Source organism: Bombyx mandarina, chromosome 24, assembly GCF_030267445.1.
Source record: "Bombyx mandarina strain Sakado chromosome 24, ASM3026744v2".
Classification (NCBI taxonomy): domain Eukaryota; kingdom Metazoa; phylum Arthropoda; class Insecta; order Lepidoptera; family Bombycidae; genus Bombyx; species Bombyx mandarina.
In genome coordinates this window covers 11,036,211-11,055,665 of record NC_143230.1, presented here as the reverse complement: position 1 = coordinate 11,055,665, position 19,455 = coordinate 11,036,211, and the positions used below count along the sequence as shown (strand labels likewise).

The following is a 19,455-nucleotide window of genomic DNA, read 5'->3' as shown; positions in this document are numbered from 1 at the left end:
TTTTGCCATCTAAATAGGATGGATCATTCTAGTTGTACCTTTTGTTGCTGTACCCATTCGTTGATAGTCTAAGAGGTTATTCCAGTTTCGCTTGCATGGGTAGGTGAGCTCACGGACTCAACCTGAGAGAATTGTTAACACTGGCCCTAGCAAGAGCAGTGCTTCGATGAATCTACCACTGGAATCGACCATTGAGGAGATCCGCCGAGAGATTCCGCGGGCCGATGCCTTAGGTTAGCTTGCATGTCGAATTCTTTGCCGAGTTCGACGAGTACGGTTACTGGGGTCGGGCACGTACTTAATGCCAATTTAAGACTTATATGGTTTTCTCGTGGATACCATTATCAGAACCGGACCAAATTGGGACCACACGGGAAGCGTCAGCTTTCTAATAATAATAAATAAATTAAATACTAAAAATCATTTATTGCCTTTCACATCACAGAAAATAAAATGAAATACAAATAAAAGAAAAGAAAAAAAAAGACAAAAAGGCAAAAGGAGGTGGCTCAGCTATTGCTGTTCGAGGTTGATAAATCGAACAGCGCTGATTTTCAGTCACCCCCATTTCCCTTTGGTTCTTTGCGGGAATGAAGGCTAATTACGTGTGTACATACTTAGAATATGGTATAAATTAGTAAAACTAGTAAATTATAAAAATTTAAGAAAAAAACAGAACAAAAAAAGTAATAAAAAAGAATCATCAAAATCGTTTCACCCAGGTATAAAGTTATGAGGTAACAAACTTAAAAAAAAACATACAGTCGAATTGAAAACCTCCTCTTTTTTTGATGTCGGTTAAACAAATTTTTTTTTAAGGTATTTTATGACCTGGTAACTGAGACCTTTAAGTCGTGTCTTATTTTAATTTATATTCATATTTTTATGAAAAATGATATTATGGAGTGAAATGAAATGAAGATGATTAATTTGAGACATTAATCAACTGGGGTGAAACAAATGGAATGAAATGAGATGATATGGGATGAAATATAATCTCAGTAAAATGGTGGTCATTTACTGAGATTTTTTCAGTGGACTTTTTGGTGGATCCCGAGAAGTTACGTTTAGCGGCTTTGTTTCATTTTCCCACATTTGTGCATTTTCACAGATATTAAACAGTTAATAAACCACCGTTATTACACATTTAAACCCGAAGAAACCCTAAATAGACACTAAATGACGACGCTTGCAGCTGAATGTAAGTATTGTACTTTTTGACGAAGCATGTTGCTGATAACTCTATTTCTGTAATCTGACGAAGCATGTTGCGGATAATAACATGTACTTTTAGGTTAGGAATATTGTGTTATTTTTTTTTTTTTTTTTTTATAACAAATAAATTAATTATGAATAAATTAAAAAAATATATATATATGTCGTAGGAGAAACGCCGAAGGAATGTTTTTAAAAAGTGTGACGTCACCATTGCTGACGTCACGGTCATTAAGTTCTCGACGATGACTCATGTTTGGGCTTCCAAAACAAAACTTCACCAGAACTTCACAATAACTGCGTATATTTCACGAGAAGCGTGACAACGTTCAGAGAGATCCGTACTGTACTACGGCTCGGACACGAATGAATCAACGCTAGACAGCACGGCCGTATTTATAGGACTTTACACGTCAGCGTGTTGACAAGTATTAAACACGTGAGCGTGTTTACAAGATTTTAAAGTATTGAAATTACAATAAAAGGGACTGTTTAACATCAATTTCTTATCACAGAGTAATTAGTTGATGATCAGTAGGTAAATAGTCATATTTGCGCCGACACGGCCATACTGACAGGCGGTGCGCGCTCTGCACCGGCCTCGTTGATTCTCGTAGGTTTTTTCTTTGGTTCTCATTGACCTGCAGGAATAAAAAGTTTCTCTGAGTAGCGTATCTGTTATACTTGCGTTACTTGTAACTATGTAGGTTTGAGACTTATTAATGCGATTTGATTGTAGGGTTCTCGGAGGGTATCGTAGGGTTCTCGGAGGGTATAGTAGGGTTCTCGGAGGGTATAGTAGGGTTCTCGTAGAATTCTCGGCGGTTCTCGTAGAGTTCTCGGCGGTTCTCGTAGAGTTCTCGGCGGTTCTCGTAGAGTTCTCGGCGGTTCTCGTAGAGTTCTCGGCGGTTCTCGTAGATTTATTTAAGGTGTTCGGATAAGGATGTTGTGTAGTGTGATGTTGTGGCGTACACTGTGGTACTTATGTAGTGGGCGTACACTGTGGTACTTATGTAGTGGGCGTACACTGTGGTACTTATGTAGTGGGCGTACACTGTGGTACTTTTGCCGAGGCGTACACTGTGGTACTTTTGCCGAGGCGTACACTGTGGTACTTATGTGGTAGAACTTTAGTAATCAAAAATAAAAACTTATCTTTGAGTGTTGATTTTGTTGCTCGACCATGCTGATTTGTGAAGTAGATGTATAGGCTCATCGGCTGTTGCTGGGGGGTAGTCTTCTTCCGCCGATACGGTTATCTGGTCACCAGGTTGTTGCTGAGCGGAGGCGGCGTGTGATCCCACTTCTGATGTCGTAGGAGAAACGCCGAAGGAATGTTTTTAAAAAGTGTGACGTCAGCATTGCTGACGTCACGGTCATTAAGTTCTCGACGATGACTCATGTTTGGGCTTCCAAAACAAAACTTCACCAGAACTTCACAATAACTGCGTATATTTCACGAGAAGCGTGACAACGTTCAGAGAGATCCGTACTGTACTACGGCTCGGACACGAATGAATCAACGCTTTTTTTTTTTTTTTTTTCCTACCTAAGCTGAGAGCCTTGAGAGGCTATGTCAGCGTAACCCTAACTTTAGTAGGTGAGCTCACGGGGCTCAAACCTGACGATGTTGCTAACACGAACCCTAGCAAGAGTCGTGCTTCGCAGAATCTACCACCGGATCGGAAACGCGACCCACTGAGAAGATCCGGCGAGAAACTCAGTGGGCTGTGTCTGAGAGTTAATTTACTCGTCGAGCCCTTCGTCGCAAGCGACGGGTTCGACGAGAACGGTGACCGGTGCTTGAAGTACCTAGAAGCACCGTTAGTGGATCGGGCGGATCCGAGATGACGTGTTTTGGGCGACGTCGACTGCTTTCCATTCTGTCCGCAGGATCGGGAATGTAGTTACCGGCGGCCACGATGAGAGGGTTCTCGTGTCGTGCCGCTTTATCGAAGTGGCGCATGGACGCCGACTGCAGATACTTACTGATGGACTCTAAGTCCAGGTCGTCATGGAGGTCGACGTTCCTGACGAACCACGGGGCTCCGACGGCTATCCTGCAAAAACGGGATTGAATAATTTGGAATGATTTCAAGTGTATGCGGGCCGCGTGAGCGAACACTACACTTGCATAGGTCATGACGGGGCGTATGCAAGTTTTGTAGAGTGTCACCTTATTTCTAAGGGACATTTTACTTCGCCTACATATCATCGGGTAGAGACGTCCTAGAATGAAGGCGGCACGATCGCGTACCGTCTTGATGTGGGGGCGGAATGTCATCCTACTGTCGAGGGTGACGCCTAAATATTTGACCTTCGGGGCCCACGGTATGGGCTGGTCGAACATCGTGATCGGGCGAACGGCGGGGGCGGGGGTATTGACGCGCCTAGTCGGGAGGGGGATGCTCAGCGTGGTGTTCGGAGGGCGACCCCTTTTGAAGAGCACCGCTGTGCTTTTCGTGGGGTTAATGTCGATGCGCCACTTCCGGAACCACTGTCCCATGGTGGTAGCTGCGGTCTGAAGTCGTCGATGAAGCAACGCCTTCTTCCTACACGAGTAGTAGATGGCGGTGTCATCGGCGAAGAGCGCCAGATGGGTCTCCGGAGACCGGGGTATATCGTTGATATACAAACTGAATAGTAACGGGGAGAGGGCGGAGCCTTGCGGGACTCCGGCTGTGACGTGGAATCAACGCTAGACAGCACGGCCGTATTTATAGGACTTTACACGTCAGCGTGTTGACAAGTATTAAACACGTGAGCGTGTTTACAAGATTTTAAAGTATTGAAATTACAATAAAAGGGACTGTTTAACATCAATTTCTTATCACAGAGTAATTAGTTGATGATCAGTAGGTAAATAGTCATATTTGCGCCGACATATATATAAAGACAAAATAAAACAAATCACACAACTTCACTCCTCACGTTCCCGCCAAAAAGTCCGGTTAAAAATTAACTAATATTACTGTTACAGATGACCGACGGTGCGGCTTTATTATTCGCGGACGAACTCAAGCAAAAACTCGAGAAATATCTATTTGGGATATGTCCACAGACTTACAAGGTAATTTTTTTTGCTTTCTTTTTTAATCAATCGTAGTTATGTTTAAGATTTATTTTATTTTATTTTTTATATCAGTAAATAAACCATAACATTTTGTTAGTAAGTATTACTTATAATCTATGTTAGTAACTTAAAAATCTATTAAAAACTAGCTGGTCCGGCAGACTTCGTAGTGCCTCATTCGATAAATAAAATACCTAAACTTTTGTATAAAATAAACTTCAAACAAACAAAATGAATCCGACGGGGGATACATCAAAGGAATTGCTGCGTAGACCGAGCTTTATGACCTGGCGTAGAGTCTTGCTGGAAGGACCATTCTTGATTATTGAACATGGTGTTGTTAAGGAGCTTCACTACCTTCTGAAGAATGGTATCTTGATACACTTGTGCCGATGTTTTGATACCTTTTTCACAAAAGTATGGCTCAGTCACTCCTTCATAGCTAATACCCCACCAAACCATCACTGAAGTCGGATAGTGCCCACGTTGCACTCTGTCGACTAACTGGAAAGCTTCCTTAGAGCTTTGAGCATAAATACGGTCATTTTGTTTGTTAAAATGTTGCTCATCCGTAAACATAATTTTTCTATGACCTCTTGGTACCGCTTCAGTAGTTGTTTTGATTTTAGCACCCTATTCTCTTTTAAATTGTCAGTTAAGAAATGATCGCTACGTCTCTTATAGGCTGCAAGTCCTAAGTCATCTTTTAAAATACGCGACATGGTTCTAGGTGCTATCTTCATCTCCCGAGATAAAATCTTTTGCTTTCGGACAGGATTTCTTTGAATTCTTTCCCTTACAGCCTGGCCACGGGACATTCGCCGATACGAATATTCGCGCGGTGCGAACGGCGAAGCGTCTAGCGAGTAAAACAAGCGCATAGAAATGTACCTAACAAGCCACGCGCACCGGCGACCGGCGAAGCGACCGGCGGAATGTACCGAGCGAATCGCGCGGTGCGGCGGGCGAGCAAAACAAATGCATGAATAAGGACGGCGCAAGCCACGGAGTCGAGCGGTAGTCGCGGCGAATAGTGCAGTGATTAAATGAGTTTAGTTGTTTTCGCCGCGAAAAATGAACGCCGAAATTTTTATATTTTATATTTTTTATTAATTTTTTTTTTTATGTTTTTAAACTCGTCGTGGCCGAACGGATAAGACGTCCGGTGTTGAGCGATGCACCGGTAGTCGAATATCAGGCGGGTACCAATTTTTGTAATGAAATACGTACTCAACAAATTTTAATGTTCACGATTGATTTCCACGGTGAAGGAATAACATCGTGTAATAAAAATGAAACCCGCAAAATTATAATTTGCGTAATTACTGGGGGTATGACCTCTTGTGAGTCCGCGCGGGTGGGTACCACCACCCTGCCTGTTTCTGCCGTGAAGTAGTAATGCGTTTCGGTTTGAAGGGTGAGGCAGCCATTATAACTATACTTGAGACCTTAGAACTTATATCTCAAGGTGGGTGGCGCATTTACGTTGTGGATGTCTATGAGCTCCAGTAACCACTTAACACAAGGTGGGCTGTGAGCTCGTCCACCCATCTAAGCAATAAAAAAAAATAGTTGAAATACTAGCTAGACCAGCTATTTGGAAGTCTAGCCACTCAAAGTATTTCTCGTACTTCTTGTGGAATTCTCCATCTATAGGTATACTCCGATTCTTATTCAAATCATGTACTTCACAATCTTTTCCAAATAATAGGTCCTGAACCAAAAAACTATTAATTTGTAAGCAATATCGAGATAATTTCGATATAGACATTTCGCTGTCGGACTTCCTTACTAGTCGCGGCGGCGAACGTGAGTACCCGTGGCCTGCAAACGGTGCTGCGCGAATGGTCGCCTCGCCCACCGCTTCGCTGTTCGCACCGCCGATCCCCGTGGCCAGGCCGTTACTGCTTTGACCACCTTTTTCGTACGAACACTACGTGGACGGCCAGATCTTTTTCTGTTACACACAGAGGAGGTCTCATTGCACCTATTAATAGCCCGGTATACAAACATTTTACTAATACCAAGCGTATGGAGAGTTTTAAAAATTGCATTTGGCTCCATACCTACTTTGTGTAATGCAATCACAACGATTCGGTTCTCTTTATTACCCCACTCCATTTTAATATCTCAAAATATTATACAATGTATTGGCGCCAAAATGAGAAAACTCAGTGAGCAATCATATAAAAATGACAGAATCCAAATTCAAATTTATGGCCAGACTAAGTATAGATAGAAGATAGAAGATAACTATTTAATCAACAATAAAACACAAAAATTGAAAAACAATAATAGTTTTGTTTTCTCGAAATTACCATTGTAAAAAAGATTTGGCGTGTCTGTTATACACTGCGGTTGAGGAAAACGGCTTGTTTTATTGCAGCATCTAAAACTATGTAACGATGTGTTTGCGCATCGGTTTTTGTATTGTGTTATTTTGTATTTTAAGTCCACATCGATTTTATTTATAGGCGGCTACGTTTGCCTTAGCATAAAAAAAAAGAAAAACAGTTTAAAAAAGTACTAAAAAAAATACGCTTTTATAGAAAATCTAACGTGGGGTGCTTTTCAGGATATTATCAAAATAACGCTTCTACTCATATCTGTTCATAAAATATTTATAATTATTGATATGTATCATGCACCCCACGCCTTTTTTTACAATAAAATATATTTTTTGTAAGCTATTTTTAATTCAAATTTATTAAAGCTTATTCTCTATTTTTTAGTTGGTTTTTTGGTTTTTTTAAACTATTATTTATTTATCATTTTTTAGTTGAATTTCAATTTTTTCAGTATATATATATTTTTTAATATTGAATTGTCATCGGTCCTTAATAAGTATGCCAAATTTCGAGTTAATCCGACGCTTTGAAGGGGGTCAAAATCATGTTCAAAGATTCCGTTACATACTAACATACATACGTCTGAAGCTAATAAAAGCGTATTAAAAATAAGAATACCGATTATACTATGGTTTTGTTTGCCTCTGTCTGCCATGACCTAAGGAACTATTCTAATTACGCGCCGACGGGTAAGTAAGCTCACAGGCTCAACCTGATAGTCTTAGCTAACACTGGCTCTAGCAAGAGCATTGCTTCGCTGAATCTACCATCAGATCAGAATCGCGACCTACTGAGAAGATCCGGCGAGGAACTCAGCGGGCTGTGTTAGCTAGTTCGCTCATCAAACTCTTCGTCATAATCGTCGAGTCTGACGAGGATGGTAACCGGTGTTTGAGCTACCTAAAACGGATCGGTGGGATCCGAAATGACGCATTCATGGCTTCAGGCTTTTATGCCTAAATTAAAAAAAAAATGGCTGTATGGTTCGTTACCGTTGTCTTTCCTGTTTATATCGTTTATATAGTTATATCAAACTCCTATAACCTCAATTTATTTTGACATTATTCGATTTTATGATTCAAAGGGGAATATTAATGAAGTCTCGTTTGCAAATCAATTAATATGTTAACACAGATCCCACGTTAGAACTGGCGCTCGTCCAACTTCATAACGCGCTAGATAGGTACAGCTTAAGCTAATTCCGCGCGAAATGTAATTCCGTTCATTTTGATTTATTAATATGAGTCGTTGAGTTTGTTATTATTTCGAGATTTCTATTTCGAAATCTTTTCCTTACGACATTTATACAGCAAAAAGCAATTTTTGCATATTAAAAGTATTGAATACAAAATACTAGTAGTATTTATCTTACGGTAAAACAATTATATTTTATATGTAAAAAGAAGCAGATATGTTTCAAGCGCACGTCAAGTGAAGACTCGAAAACAGGCCAATTGGGACGTTTCGTCTTTAGTCGCGTCTAAACAAATACAATAATAATATAACAAGTGCAATCGTTCCAATTATAGCTATCTTTTTTACTCACGCGCTTATCCCATCTTTTGTACTTTTCATTAATGCTACTTGTCAACATGTGTGTGCACTATATCGGTAGGTATGTAGATATATATGGCGCGTTCAGATTTGAAGAGTCAGTTACTATGAAGATAACATTGTCATATCTGTTCTATAAAAAATAATTGCGGTAAAAGTAGATATTGCGGCAAATGTACACATTATCCGGTAAATGTGCACATTTGTCTCCTCGTTTGGGTAATGTGCATTCAACTAACATTTACAGTTTCAAAGAAGGGAAATGTACATTGAATTCACAATGACCATGTCGTTTTGGTAAACATGGCATACAAAATACGAAATCGTAAGTGCTAGTAATGTGGTGCACATGCGCAAGCGCCTACAACCTAACCTACGACATATTCATTCCCGATCCTGCGGACAGAATGGAAAGCAGTCGACGTCGCCCAAAACACTTCATTTCGGATCCTCCCGATCCACTAACGGTGCTTCTAGGTACTTCAAGCACCGGTCACCGTTCTCGTCGAACCCGTCGCTTGCGACGAAGGGCTCGACGAGTAAATTAACTCTCAGACACAGCCGGTGAAGCACTGCTCTTGCTAGGGCTAGTGTTAGCAAACTCTCTCAGTTTGAGCCCGTGAGCTGGCTTACACATTCAGTAAATCTAGTATGACCCCTCGAGGTCACTTGTAGACGAAATAAATAAGGAGCAATAAAACTCGGACTGACGTTTTAATGTGTGCGCTGCCAAAAAATCGATCTTGAATCACCAATAAATCCCGATGATGTGATTCGGTGAATTAACAACAGAGAAGAAAACAACAGACAGCGTCCAGACGCGCGTTCTTGTTGAGAAAACAACTCGAGAGCGTCTGACTAGCTTCACGAATGTGACTTATTACGTATCGACATAGCGATCGCACCGGTCATCGTTCTGGTGCCGGCTCGATGACGACGAGTAAATTAACCCACAGACACAGCCCCTGAGTTTCTCGCCGGATCTTCTCAGTGGGTCGTGTTTCCGATCCGGTGGTAGATTCTGCGAACACGGCTCTTGCTAGGGTTCGTGTTAGCAACGTCGTCAGGTTTGAGCCTCGTGAGCTCACCTACTAGTTAAGGTTACGCTGAAATAGCCTCTCAAGGCTATCAGCTTAGGTTTACTTGTTGGCGCCGGGGATGGCTCAGCGGCTGTTACGTCATCGTTCGTATTCGATGGAACTTAGTTCATTGGAATAAAAGTCAATAAAACATTTCGGATAATAATAATTTTTTTTTATTGTTTATATAGGTCATGCTTTTCTTCTTTATCGTTCCCTCATGTGACCCGGTCATCGTCCTCGTCGAACCCGTCGACGAAGGGCTCGGCGAGTAAATTAACCCACAGGTACAGCCCACTGGGTTTGTCGCCCGATATTCTCAGTGGATCGGGTTTCAGATCCGGTGGCAGATTCTGCGAAGCACTGCTCTTCCTAGGGTTTGTGTTAGCAGCGACGTCAGGTTTGAGCCCCGTGAGCTCACCTACTACAAATCAGTTTAGGTTGGAAAAAAAAAATGTGAATTTCCTCCATAGTGGTCGACCACGGACGTCAAATTTGAATTAACTTTTACGCTATCGAGAACGTTAAAAAAAAAAGTGTGTGTGTCCGCTCCGACGCACGACTGGAGTTTACTGGATATAAAAAATTAAACGAAACAATACGAGAAATAGTTCTATATTACGACAACACGATACACTACAGATTATTAACAAATTAACGAGACACAAAACAAACGACTAACAAATATATGAAAATACAAAATGAGAGAAACGCGCGATCAGTACGAGGCTTTGTGGCGGACTGCCGGCGCAGCAGCCCGGCGCGCATTTCGTGTGACATGCGCATAACGCATTTCGTGTGACATGCTAGTACGATTTTGGTCCCCATAATTTTCATACCCCGGGCCTATATATGTAAATCGATTCTAAAGGAGTAAACTCCAAAAACTCGCACTAAGCACACAGATTGCGGACGACTGACGTTTTTCACACTCACACTTACAGTTACGTGTGTAAATCACCACAGTACGTTAGGCGGAATTGCTAAGCAGTTTCATAATTAAAGAATATCATCTAAAAATGTTAGGTAAAACGTTGGCTGTGTGAATCTGACATCTGTTACACGTCAATAGTGCATCGGCTGTCACATTAAAATCATTTGCACGACTCACAAGATATGGCGGGTAAAATGGCGCGTTGGTTTTTTTAGCGGGAACGCGGCGCGCGTGTTTTGGTGAATTGTTGTTATGTTATCGAGCGAAGAAAGGTTATTTGGTTTGAGCGATATTTTTGCAACTTTACAGGAGAGCTAATTAAAATTTAAGCATTTGAAAAAAATGTCATATCACAAAAAAATATTCTTCAGCTATTTCAATGGAGTTAAATTTAATTCGGCTTGAAGGGTGAGGCAGCCATTGTAACTATACTTGAGACCTTATAACTTATATCTCAAGGTGGGTGGCGCATTTACGTTGTAGATGTCTATGGGCTCCAGTAACCAGTTAACACCAGATGGACTTAGACCTCGTCCACCCATCTAAGAAATAAAAAATAAAAAAAGATACATAGTACTTGTTATGCGCTGGGGTTCGAGATAAATAAAATTTCACTAAAGTATACTAAAAACTGTATTCAATACTTAGACACTTAAACACTACACAAACACTTTCAAATTCTCAATTCGCTTATTCCGCTTCGCTTCAGGTGATCCGTTCGTTGTTTCGCTTCGAGTAGTTCCGATTACTGACTAATTGCGTGACAAGACAAGAGGGGTCGTCGTACCCCCTGACGGGGGCACGGAACGGGCCTCGGGGCAAACCCCACTGCCCGGAACGAAGCTCCCTGCCACACAGGGCAGGGGTGAAATTATGCAGGATGAGATGAGGGGGGCTGTTCGCAGCGTGCACGGCACACTCACATAGACAAAAATAGATACTTAAATATAATACAATGGGCTGGTCTGGTGATGGCTCGACGCCCGTGGAGGAGTGAGTTTTTTTTTTCCTCTAACTACTAAAACTATAACTATAACTATAAACTAACTAAAACTAAACTAACTAATACTAACTATTTACAATAACTACAAAACAACAGTCAGCACCGTGGGGCCCGCCACCGGCCCCACGCCGCGGCCCCCCCTCTACAAACCAGAGGGGGAGCCGCGGCACTAGTTTGGCGCTCACCCGCTAAGGGCTCCCCAGAAGGGGAAGACCGTCGCGGGGAGGGACCGACGTATAATCACTCCCCATAAGGGGGAGTGGTCCACCCAACGGGGGTGGGAAATGGGTCCCCATAGGGGGGCACCCCAACGATGTGGGGGGAAATGACGAGTGTAGACAGCTCAGTCCCATGGGGGCACTCATTATGAGCACTCCCATATCACTCCGGTTAAGCCGACTATCTTACCATAGAAGGGGGTTCCAGTAGCTCCCTTGGTAGCGCCTGACCATCAGGTGGTCTGGCGTGCAAGGGAGCTAAATTGTGGAGATGCTCGTGGGGTCCACCGTCAGCCCGCTCGTAAAGATTACGAGCTAGCCTCCGGATGAACTCCTCGAGCGACTCCACATCCAGATCCCGGGCGATTACGGCATTACTGACGTAACGCCCTGCTCCGACTATCGTGCGAAGAGCCAGATTCTACTGGGCCTGTAACTTCACCCGCATGACCTGCGGGATGAGGTGATACCAGGCCGCAGCTGCGTGCGGCGATACGGAAACGAACATACGTCTTGTAAATGCCGAATCTAGTCCTGATCGGCAACCTGAAGGCCAACACCGGCCGGAGGAGAAACCTCGCGTAGCGGGCGGCTGCCAACGCCGACTTGGCGTGGGCGGTCATCCTCAAACTCCGGTCGATACTGACTCCCAGGTATCGGACACTGGGCCTAAACTCGACATTGACTCCACAAAGACTGAGCTGTCCTGGGACGACTCTTGTGCGGACCGGACCGAAGAGAATAGCGGCGGTCTTCCCCACGTTGACCGCGACCCTCCATCGGTCCAGCCACTGGGGCAGTAGGTCCAACAGCCTCTGCATCCTCGAAATGGCCGCAGAGGGGAAATTAGAGGACGCGAAGTAGGCGCTGTCGTCGGCAAACAGCGCCAACTTCACGTCTGCTTCTCACGCTTGGAGGTTGCCCTCGAGCGTGGGAATGTCGTTGGTGTAGAGAGCGTAGAGGACTGGTGCCAGGACGCTTCCCTGGGGAACTCCGGCCGTAACTGGGCGCACCGACGACTTGGCGCCCTCGACCGCGACAAGGAAGGATCTTCCCTCCAGGTACGACCCCAGCAGTCGCACATAAGCGTGCTGGAGGTCCGTGTTCTGCAACAGCTTGTAGATCAGTCCCGCATGCCAGACACGGTCGAAGACCTTCTCGATATCGAGAAAGACTGCGGCCGTGTACTGGCGCGCGTTGGACCGATCCACCAAGTGATGCATAACTCGGACCAATTGCAGCGTTGTCGAGTGACCGCTGCGAAACCCGAATTGCTCGGGTCTGAGTAGGATGTGCGGCGACACCCTTCTCAGCAGCAGCCGCTCGAACAACTTGCCCATATGCGACAACAGAGTGATCGGACGATAACTGGAGGGATTTCTCCTATCCTTGCCGGGTTTGGGCAATTTCCAAATTCCCGGGAAGTGTCCTGTGGACAGAATGGAATTGAACAGTCGTGTCATGAATGACACAACCGTTTCAGGGAAGTGGAAAAATGCGAGGGAGGGAATACCGTCCTCGCTCGGGGCCTTGCGCCTCTTCGTCCGCTTGATGGAGAGGCGCAATTCACTGGGAGTGATGAAATCACCATCTCCCAACGGTGGCACCGGAGAGGAGAGTAGGCTTGCTACGCTCTCTTCCACCGATTGGTGGAATGCGGCCTCTGAGGGTGCAGAGTCATTTGGAGCGAACTGCCGCCCCAGCATTACGGCCAGGACATCGGCGCGGGCCTGAGCCGAGAAGCATCGGTTGCCCCTCTCCTCCACGAGTGGACAAGTCGGGGCAGGCCGATTTGAGAGCTGGCGGCAAAGTCGGTGGAGGGACACGGACGAGGGGTCCTCACGGGCCTCCTCGATCCGTTCCTCCCACTAACTGCGTGCCATCTCTGCAACGCTTTTATAGTCGAGACGAAATCCCTAGAATTATCGAGAATATTCCACAAAAATCTAGCATTGTGTTTCCGCTATCTGACAACAGATGGCGTTGTACTTCTCGAGCTTTCTAGATGCTACTAGATCCTTCGATATTCGTTCGACTATTCGGCGATAGATTGCGTTACTCTTACCAGCATAACAATACTTAAATAAAGAAGAATAATGTTTGCTCAAACTCCCACTAATAGTGGTTCTCGTAAGTAGTACATTGAAATACATTATTTACGCTATTCGTTCCATCGCGTTACCATACCCACCTCTCTCGTGAACACATAAAAGTTTATTTACACGCAAATAGATTAACATTTCCGTTTGCTTTTTATAGGTTTTCTTTTAAAACAGTTGTAAACTTTTAGTTTCTAGTCGGCTTGTGTAAATAGTGTGAGTTTTTTTTTAAAGTTTGAAAGTTTAAATTACGTTTTACGGCAAAAAGATGTTTGGCACAATCCAATAAAAAATAAAAAACTTTTTTTTTTATAATAATAAAAAAATATTTTCTATTTTTTTGTTGCATAATCTATAAAAGCGTGTTTTTTAGTTGTGGTTTTTTTTAACTATTATTTATTTTTCATTTTTTAGCTTAAATTATGTATCCTATATTATTCATTCATGTACATTCACGCAAATAAAACAGTTTCCAATTTGCTATGTGAAAAAAAGAATGCGCTCAAATGAATTTCTTGTCGTTGCTATTTAGTTTCGTCAGTCAAAAGACTGAACGGGTCTAACTGTTTCAGATATTAAATTGTCATCATTCTTTGATAATCAGGCCAAATTTCGAGTTAATCCGACGTTTTGATGGTGGTCAAAATCATACCCTGTGCCTATGCTAGCGCCGTTCTGGTGGATTTTTGAACTTTATGCAAGGGGTAGCATTATAGAAAACGATATTGACGAGGGCGATACATAATTTTTAATATTAAGTAAGTATATTTTTTTAAATAAACTTCTTAACTTTTAATTGTATTTTATTTATAACACCTAATACACTTCACGAACTCCTCTCTTTTCTTTAACTTTCTTCTAAACACACATGCTTAAAAATAAATTATGGCAAATGAAAAATTTAATTAAATCATATGCGGGCAATAAAAGTGACCATTTTTTTGTTGCAATGTGCACTATGCGCGACCTTACCCCCACTACGCCAAAACCTTGCCAACGTACATGCCCGCTTACTATACGCAGTTATGGTATCCAAGTGTACCTTTTGCTATAACATCGCATCTGGAGAATTTAATTTTAATCCACAATCTAGCTGTAATATATAAAGAAAAAATAACTTAAGAAACGTTATTTCCTCCCGGACGAAAATTTATAGGAGGAGTGTTAACATACTCTAGTAAATAATGAAAGAAATCAGCTAGCTGTAAGTCAAGGGAAAAGTCGTCCAGCTGATAAGATTCAGTAGGTGATAGATGCTGCTGCGTTACACCTTTCAAGGTACCAGCTGACACTTTCCACTGAGGTACAGCAAGCTGACGTTAATTTTCATTCATAGTAGTATATAAACGTTCACCAGGTAAATTTTTAGTTGAGGAAATCATTGAAAATATGATATTTTTTTTCATGTTCAAGCAGCCAGCTGACGTATAATCCACCATGTTATGGCCAGCTGACATTTTTTTTCCTTCAAAATACTAGGTTAACTATAATCTGACAAAATTTCAAATGGGAGGAAATGACTGAAAAAACTTTTTCTTTCTCCATGCGTGGAAGGCTGCCACCGCACGCCCCGCCCACGGAGTCGCAGCTGACGGTCGCGGGTCGCGAGTATTCATAGTATAAGTCCCTAATGCATTTTCACGAATTTTCGATTGGGAGGGACTTGGTCATGAAAATATGTCACTGGCTCCCGGGCTATATCTTGATGTGTTCCACGATAAGTTGCGTGTATTTAGGAACAAAATAGAAAAAGAAAGAAAAAACGCAGCTTAGCTGTAATCGTTAATCATTAAAATTTGTTGTTTTATAACTGACTTGTTGTTGCTTGATATTATATTGACATTTCTTCTTTTCTTTCAAAGTATGTTTTCGTTAGGTAGGTATCCTTTTTACTTTTATTATTGTATTCCATCTTCGGGCCGATGAACTGCCAATGTTATGTACGTCATTATTGTCACATGCATCAGGCCATAAATTAAATACGTAGTTTTATTTTCAATATTAAATGTTTGTGATGTGGCAGTACTTTTTTTAAGTAAATAAATAAATGTTATTTTATTTAAAAAAATATTTTTTTGTTAAAGATCCGAGCGGAGCCGGAGCGGGCCGCTAGTCGATTAATAAAAATCAAACCCGCAAAATTATAATTTGCGTAATCACTGGTGGTAGGAGCTCTTGTGAGTCCGCACGGGTAGGTACCACCGCCCTGCCTATTTCTGCCGTGAAGCAGTAATGCGTTTCGGTTTGAAGGGCGGGGAAGCCGTTGTCACTATACTTGAGACCTTAGAAATTATATCTCAAGGTGGGTGGAGCATTTACGTCGCACATGTCTATGGGCTCCAATAACCACTTAACACACCAGATGGGCTTTATAAAAATAATAGATACAATACACTGTAACATTAATAATAAAACAACCAAATATTTATTTTCACCTATATTTTCATTAAATAAATTGATAACAACGGAGTTTGCGATTTTGATTGAAAACTGGAAAAAAATATCGGCAGATTTCACTATTAACTTATAACTATTTTATGTTTTCACTTCTTAGCTGTTCCGCTAGCCATTTCTTCCAATGCTTTTATTTCAACTGCAAAAAATAAAATAAAAATATTATTTTTCTGTTGGTAAAGGAATGTTTTCCAATAGAAAGCAGAACTTACTTAGGAGTGATATATATTTGAGTCGACTATTATCAAAGCCGGCAATGTGACTTTTGGACAATTATTGGTAAATCAGAAAAACGAATTATTGACTTTGTATTCCATTGGCAGTCACAAAACTCTTCTGAACGACATCTTAGATAAATAACAGGTTAACTATTAACCTTTATTTAATGCAGGTTTTGAACCGTATTCTTTGAAGGAGACGATTATATTCAAATCAATCTGTATTGACATACCAATGACATTTTTTTGTCCAAATGCACAGATTGCCACCTTTGATAATAGACGACTCATTTATTACGTGATATATCTATAAATTGATATATCAAGTTTGAAATAATAAAAAAAACATTTAATTGGATCACATTGTCTCTTCAGACATTAGCGTTCTATCCTATCTGTTAGTTATCTAATCTCAGCAATATTTGGCCACGACTAACATACAAAAATGAGGCATCGCGGTTCAGGCTGGTAGATATAAAACATTAATATTATTTTGTACAGGTAGGTACATACCTACATACCTACTTTACACATCTAAAAGCATAGTTTACAAAAGGAAACACTCGCTTGCACATGTCATGTTGTTTCACATCAAAAATATGTTTAAAAGTCAATGCTATAATAGACAGTCGTTTGTAATTACCCTGGCATTCTCAATGTCCATGGGCTTGAGTGACTACATTCCATTAGAACTTTCATAATCTACTACCATTATTAACAGAAGTGTATAAATAAAATTAATATCTTGAAGCTGGTTGCATGACACAAATTATGTATTTATAATGTTATACCAGATACCTGTGAGTTGACCACAATAAGTATCAGCTGTATTAGTGAAATGAAGCATTCATTACTAAACAATTATTTTTTTGTAAAGTCTGTTTATTTAAGATAAAAACTAGTTTAAGCTTTTGTGGCTATCTATATTATACACACTATTGAAGTTAATGGGTTCTTACAAACATTCGCAAATTCTGGTGAGTTCTCAATGATATTTGAGTGCTGATACAATCCCTGTGATCACAGGTAGACAGTTTATATCTCTTCATGGACTAAACATTTCAGAGGTAAAGAATATGTTCTGGATTCAGAACTAGGGTTGCTTCGGTGTTGGAACTATCACCACATCATATTTTTTTTTATCCTACCTAAGCTGAGAGCCTTGAGAGGCTATACAGCATAACCTTAACTAGTAGGTGAGCTTACGAACACGAACCCTAGCAAGAGTAGTAGTGCTTTGCAGAATCTACCACCGGATCGGAAACGCGACCCACTGAGAAGATCCGGCGAGAAACTCAGTGGGCTAATTTACTCGCCTAGCCCTTCATCGCAAGCGACGGGTTCGGCGAGGACGGTGACCGGTGCTTGAGGTACCTAAAAGCACCGTTAGTGGATCGGGAGGATCCGTAATGACGTGTTTGGGGCGACATCGACTGCTTTCCATTCTATCCGCAGGATCGGGAATGCATGATGCTTTAGTACTTTACTCAAGAGTAAGTAACACAATTAAAGACAGCTATTGTTAAGATGACGCACTGACTTATAGCCGGTAACCAACTTCACACCAGGAGACCCAGACTCATCCTGGCGCCGAGAGTCAGCCGGAGCGCTCAACATACTAAACTTCCTTTTGACTTTTCTCATGGTGATTTTCATGGAAAAATTGGTAATGGTAGCTTCCCATTCCTTCCGTCCCAGAACTTTTTAGAGGGGAATTAGCCCTGGTCACCATTAAGCAGGCCGAATGCAGGCAACATTGGAGGAAGCTGGTGCAAAAACTGGACCAAGGTGGTCACAACCCTCAGTAATGAGGAAACAACAAAGAAGAAGAAGAAAGAAGATTGTTAAGATCCTGTATTCATCACAATTTGTTGTACTCACGCGCTGATGCTCTTTCTTTCTCCTCCTTCAGCTTGGCATCGCGGATGACCTTCTCTTTGGCTTCAATCTCCCGCAGTTTCGCTTCTTTCTTTGATAGCCTATTCTGGTGGAAGGCGCCGTATAGAACTCCTACGGTGAGGAAGGACCAACGTCCAAACTGAAATTAAATTTGTTTTTTATTTATTTATTGCTTTGATGGGTGGACGAGCTCACAGCCCACCTGGTGTTAAGTGGTTACTGGAGCCCATAGACATCTACGACGTAAATGCGCCACCCACCTTGAGATATAAGTTCTAAGGTCTCAGTATAGTTACGACGGCTGCCCCACACTTCAAACCGAAACGCATTACTGCTTCACGGCAGAAATAGGCAGGGTGGTGGTGCCTACCCGTGCGGACTCGCAAGAGGTCCTACCACCAGTAAATGTGTAAATGTATAATGTGTATGTTATCATTATACAATCACTATATTATATAGTGCATTCAGAATGGGGTAGACAGGACGAACATGTCTTGTAAAACATGAATTGATATGTTAATAATGGATTTTACTATTACTATCGCGTATTCATTTCACATTAAAACGCAAATGAAGCTTTTGTTTTAAACATTTCATCTATTTACCTCAGTTTTACGTTTTATTACACTAAACAAACTTGTTACATAATTCGTATAATAATATATTTTTGATGATTTTTATTATAACAATTCAGTTACCTTAATTAGAGGCGATATACGCACAGGAGCTCCGTATGGTAAATCTGACATTTTGTTATAAAATTGCTGTACTGTAAAACAATTCTTGTACGATACTTTTTGGAAAAATCCAATTCAGTATACAGAAATGAGGTTATTTTAATGTTGCCAGGTGCTTGTTAAATCTTTCTATTTATTTTCGATTCGATATTATATTTTAAGGCTGATCTAGTTATCTTCTTTATGTGAAATGGATCGTTAAAACGAATTGAACATTTCATACATTTGCTTAAAACAAATACCCGGTAACCATTAGCGCATGTTTTTCAGCAACCGTGTTCTCCTTTTGCAGAAATGCATTTTTAATAAAACGCAATCTTAAATTATCCGCTTCGGAGTAATCCATATAAAATAACAAAAAACAAAATCTAATTTGTTTTCTTCGCAATTGGGCAGGCGTTCATATTTCATCGATTTATTTTCTAAAGTGTAAACCAATTTTAGTAACACAACAGTTTAACTACATCTACATCTACTAATTACATCTGTAATTTTATTCTATTGTGCTAAAAAATCAGTTCACCAAATTATTTTCTTTATTTTTTTTCGTAAAATCTACCACCGACACAAAAATTGTTCAATAGCTTGGCAGCATTATCCTAATTTCAAAAGATTTTGACAGTT

The 19,455-nt window shown here is 41.3% G+C and overlaps 1 protein-coding gene across 1 annotated transcript; it reads right to left on the bottom strand.

The window, feature by feature from the left end:
* Window positions 1–15,945: 15,945 nt before the first annotated feature.
* On the bottom strand, window positions 15,946–18,953 carry ATPsynE (ATP synthase, subunit E). Its single transcript, XM_028181721.2, has 3 exons — window positions 18,793–18,953; window positions 18,077–18,233; window positions 15,946–16,116 (listed from the first exon to the last, which is right to left on the bottom strand). Exons 1-3 carry the CDS (start codon window positions 18,841–18,843, stop codon window positions 16,067–16,069), a joined length of 258 nt encoding a protein of 85 aa, XP_028037522.1. The 5' UTR covers window positions 18,844–18,953; the 3' UTR covers window positions 15,946–16,066.
* Between the last annotated feature and the right edge of the window lie 502 nt (window positions 18,954–19,455).

What these genes read in the sequence shown, in the direction of transcription:
- ATPsynE (XM_028181721.2), bottom strand. Translation starts at nt 18,843, where the DNA reads ATGTCAGATTTACCATACGGAGCTCCTGTGCGTATATCGCCTCTAATT. An exon ending in GTATATCGCCTCTAATTAAG is followed by an intron (nt 18,234 to 18,792) that starts GTAACTGAATTG and finishes ATTTAATTTCAG; the next exon opens with TTTGGACGTTGGTCCTTCCT. An exon ending in GAAAGAAAGAGCATCAGCGC is followed by an intron (nt 16,117 to 18,076) that starts GTGAGTACAACA and finishes TATTTTTTGCAG; the next exon opens with TTGAAATAAAAGCATTGGAA.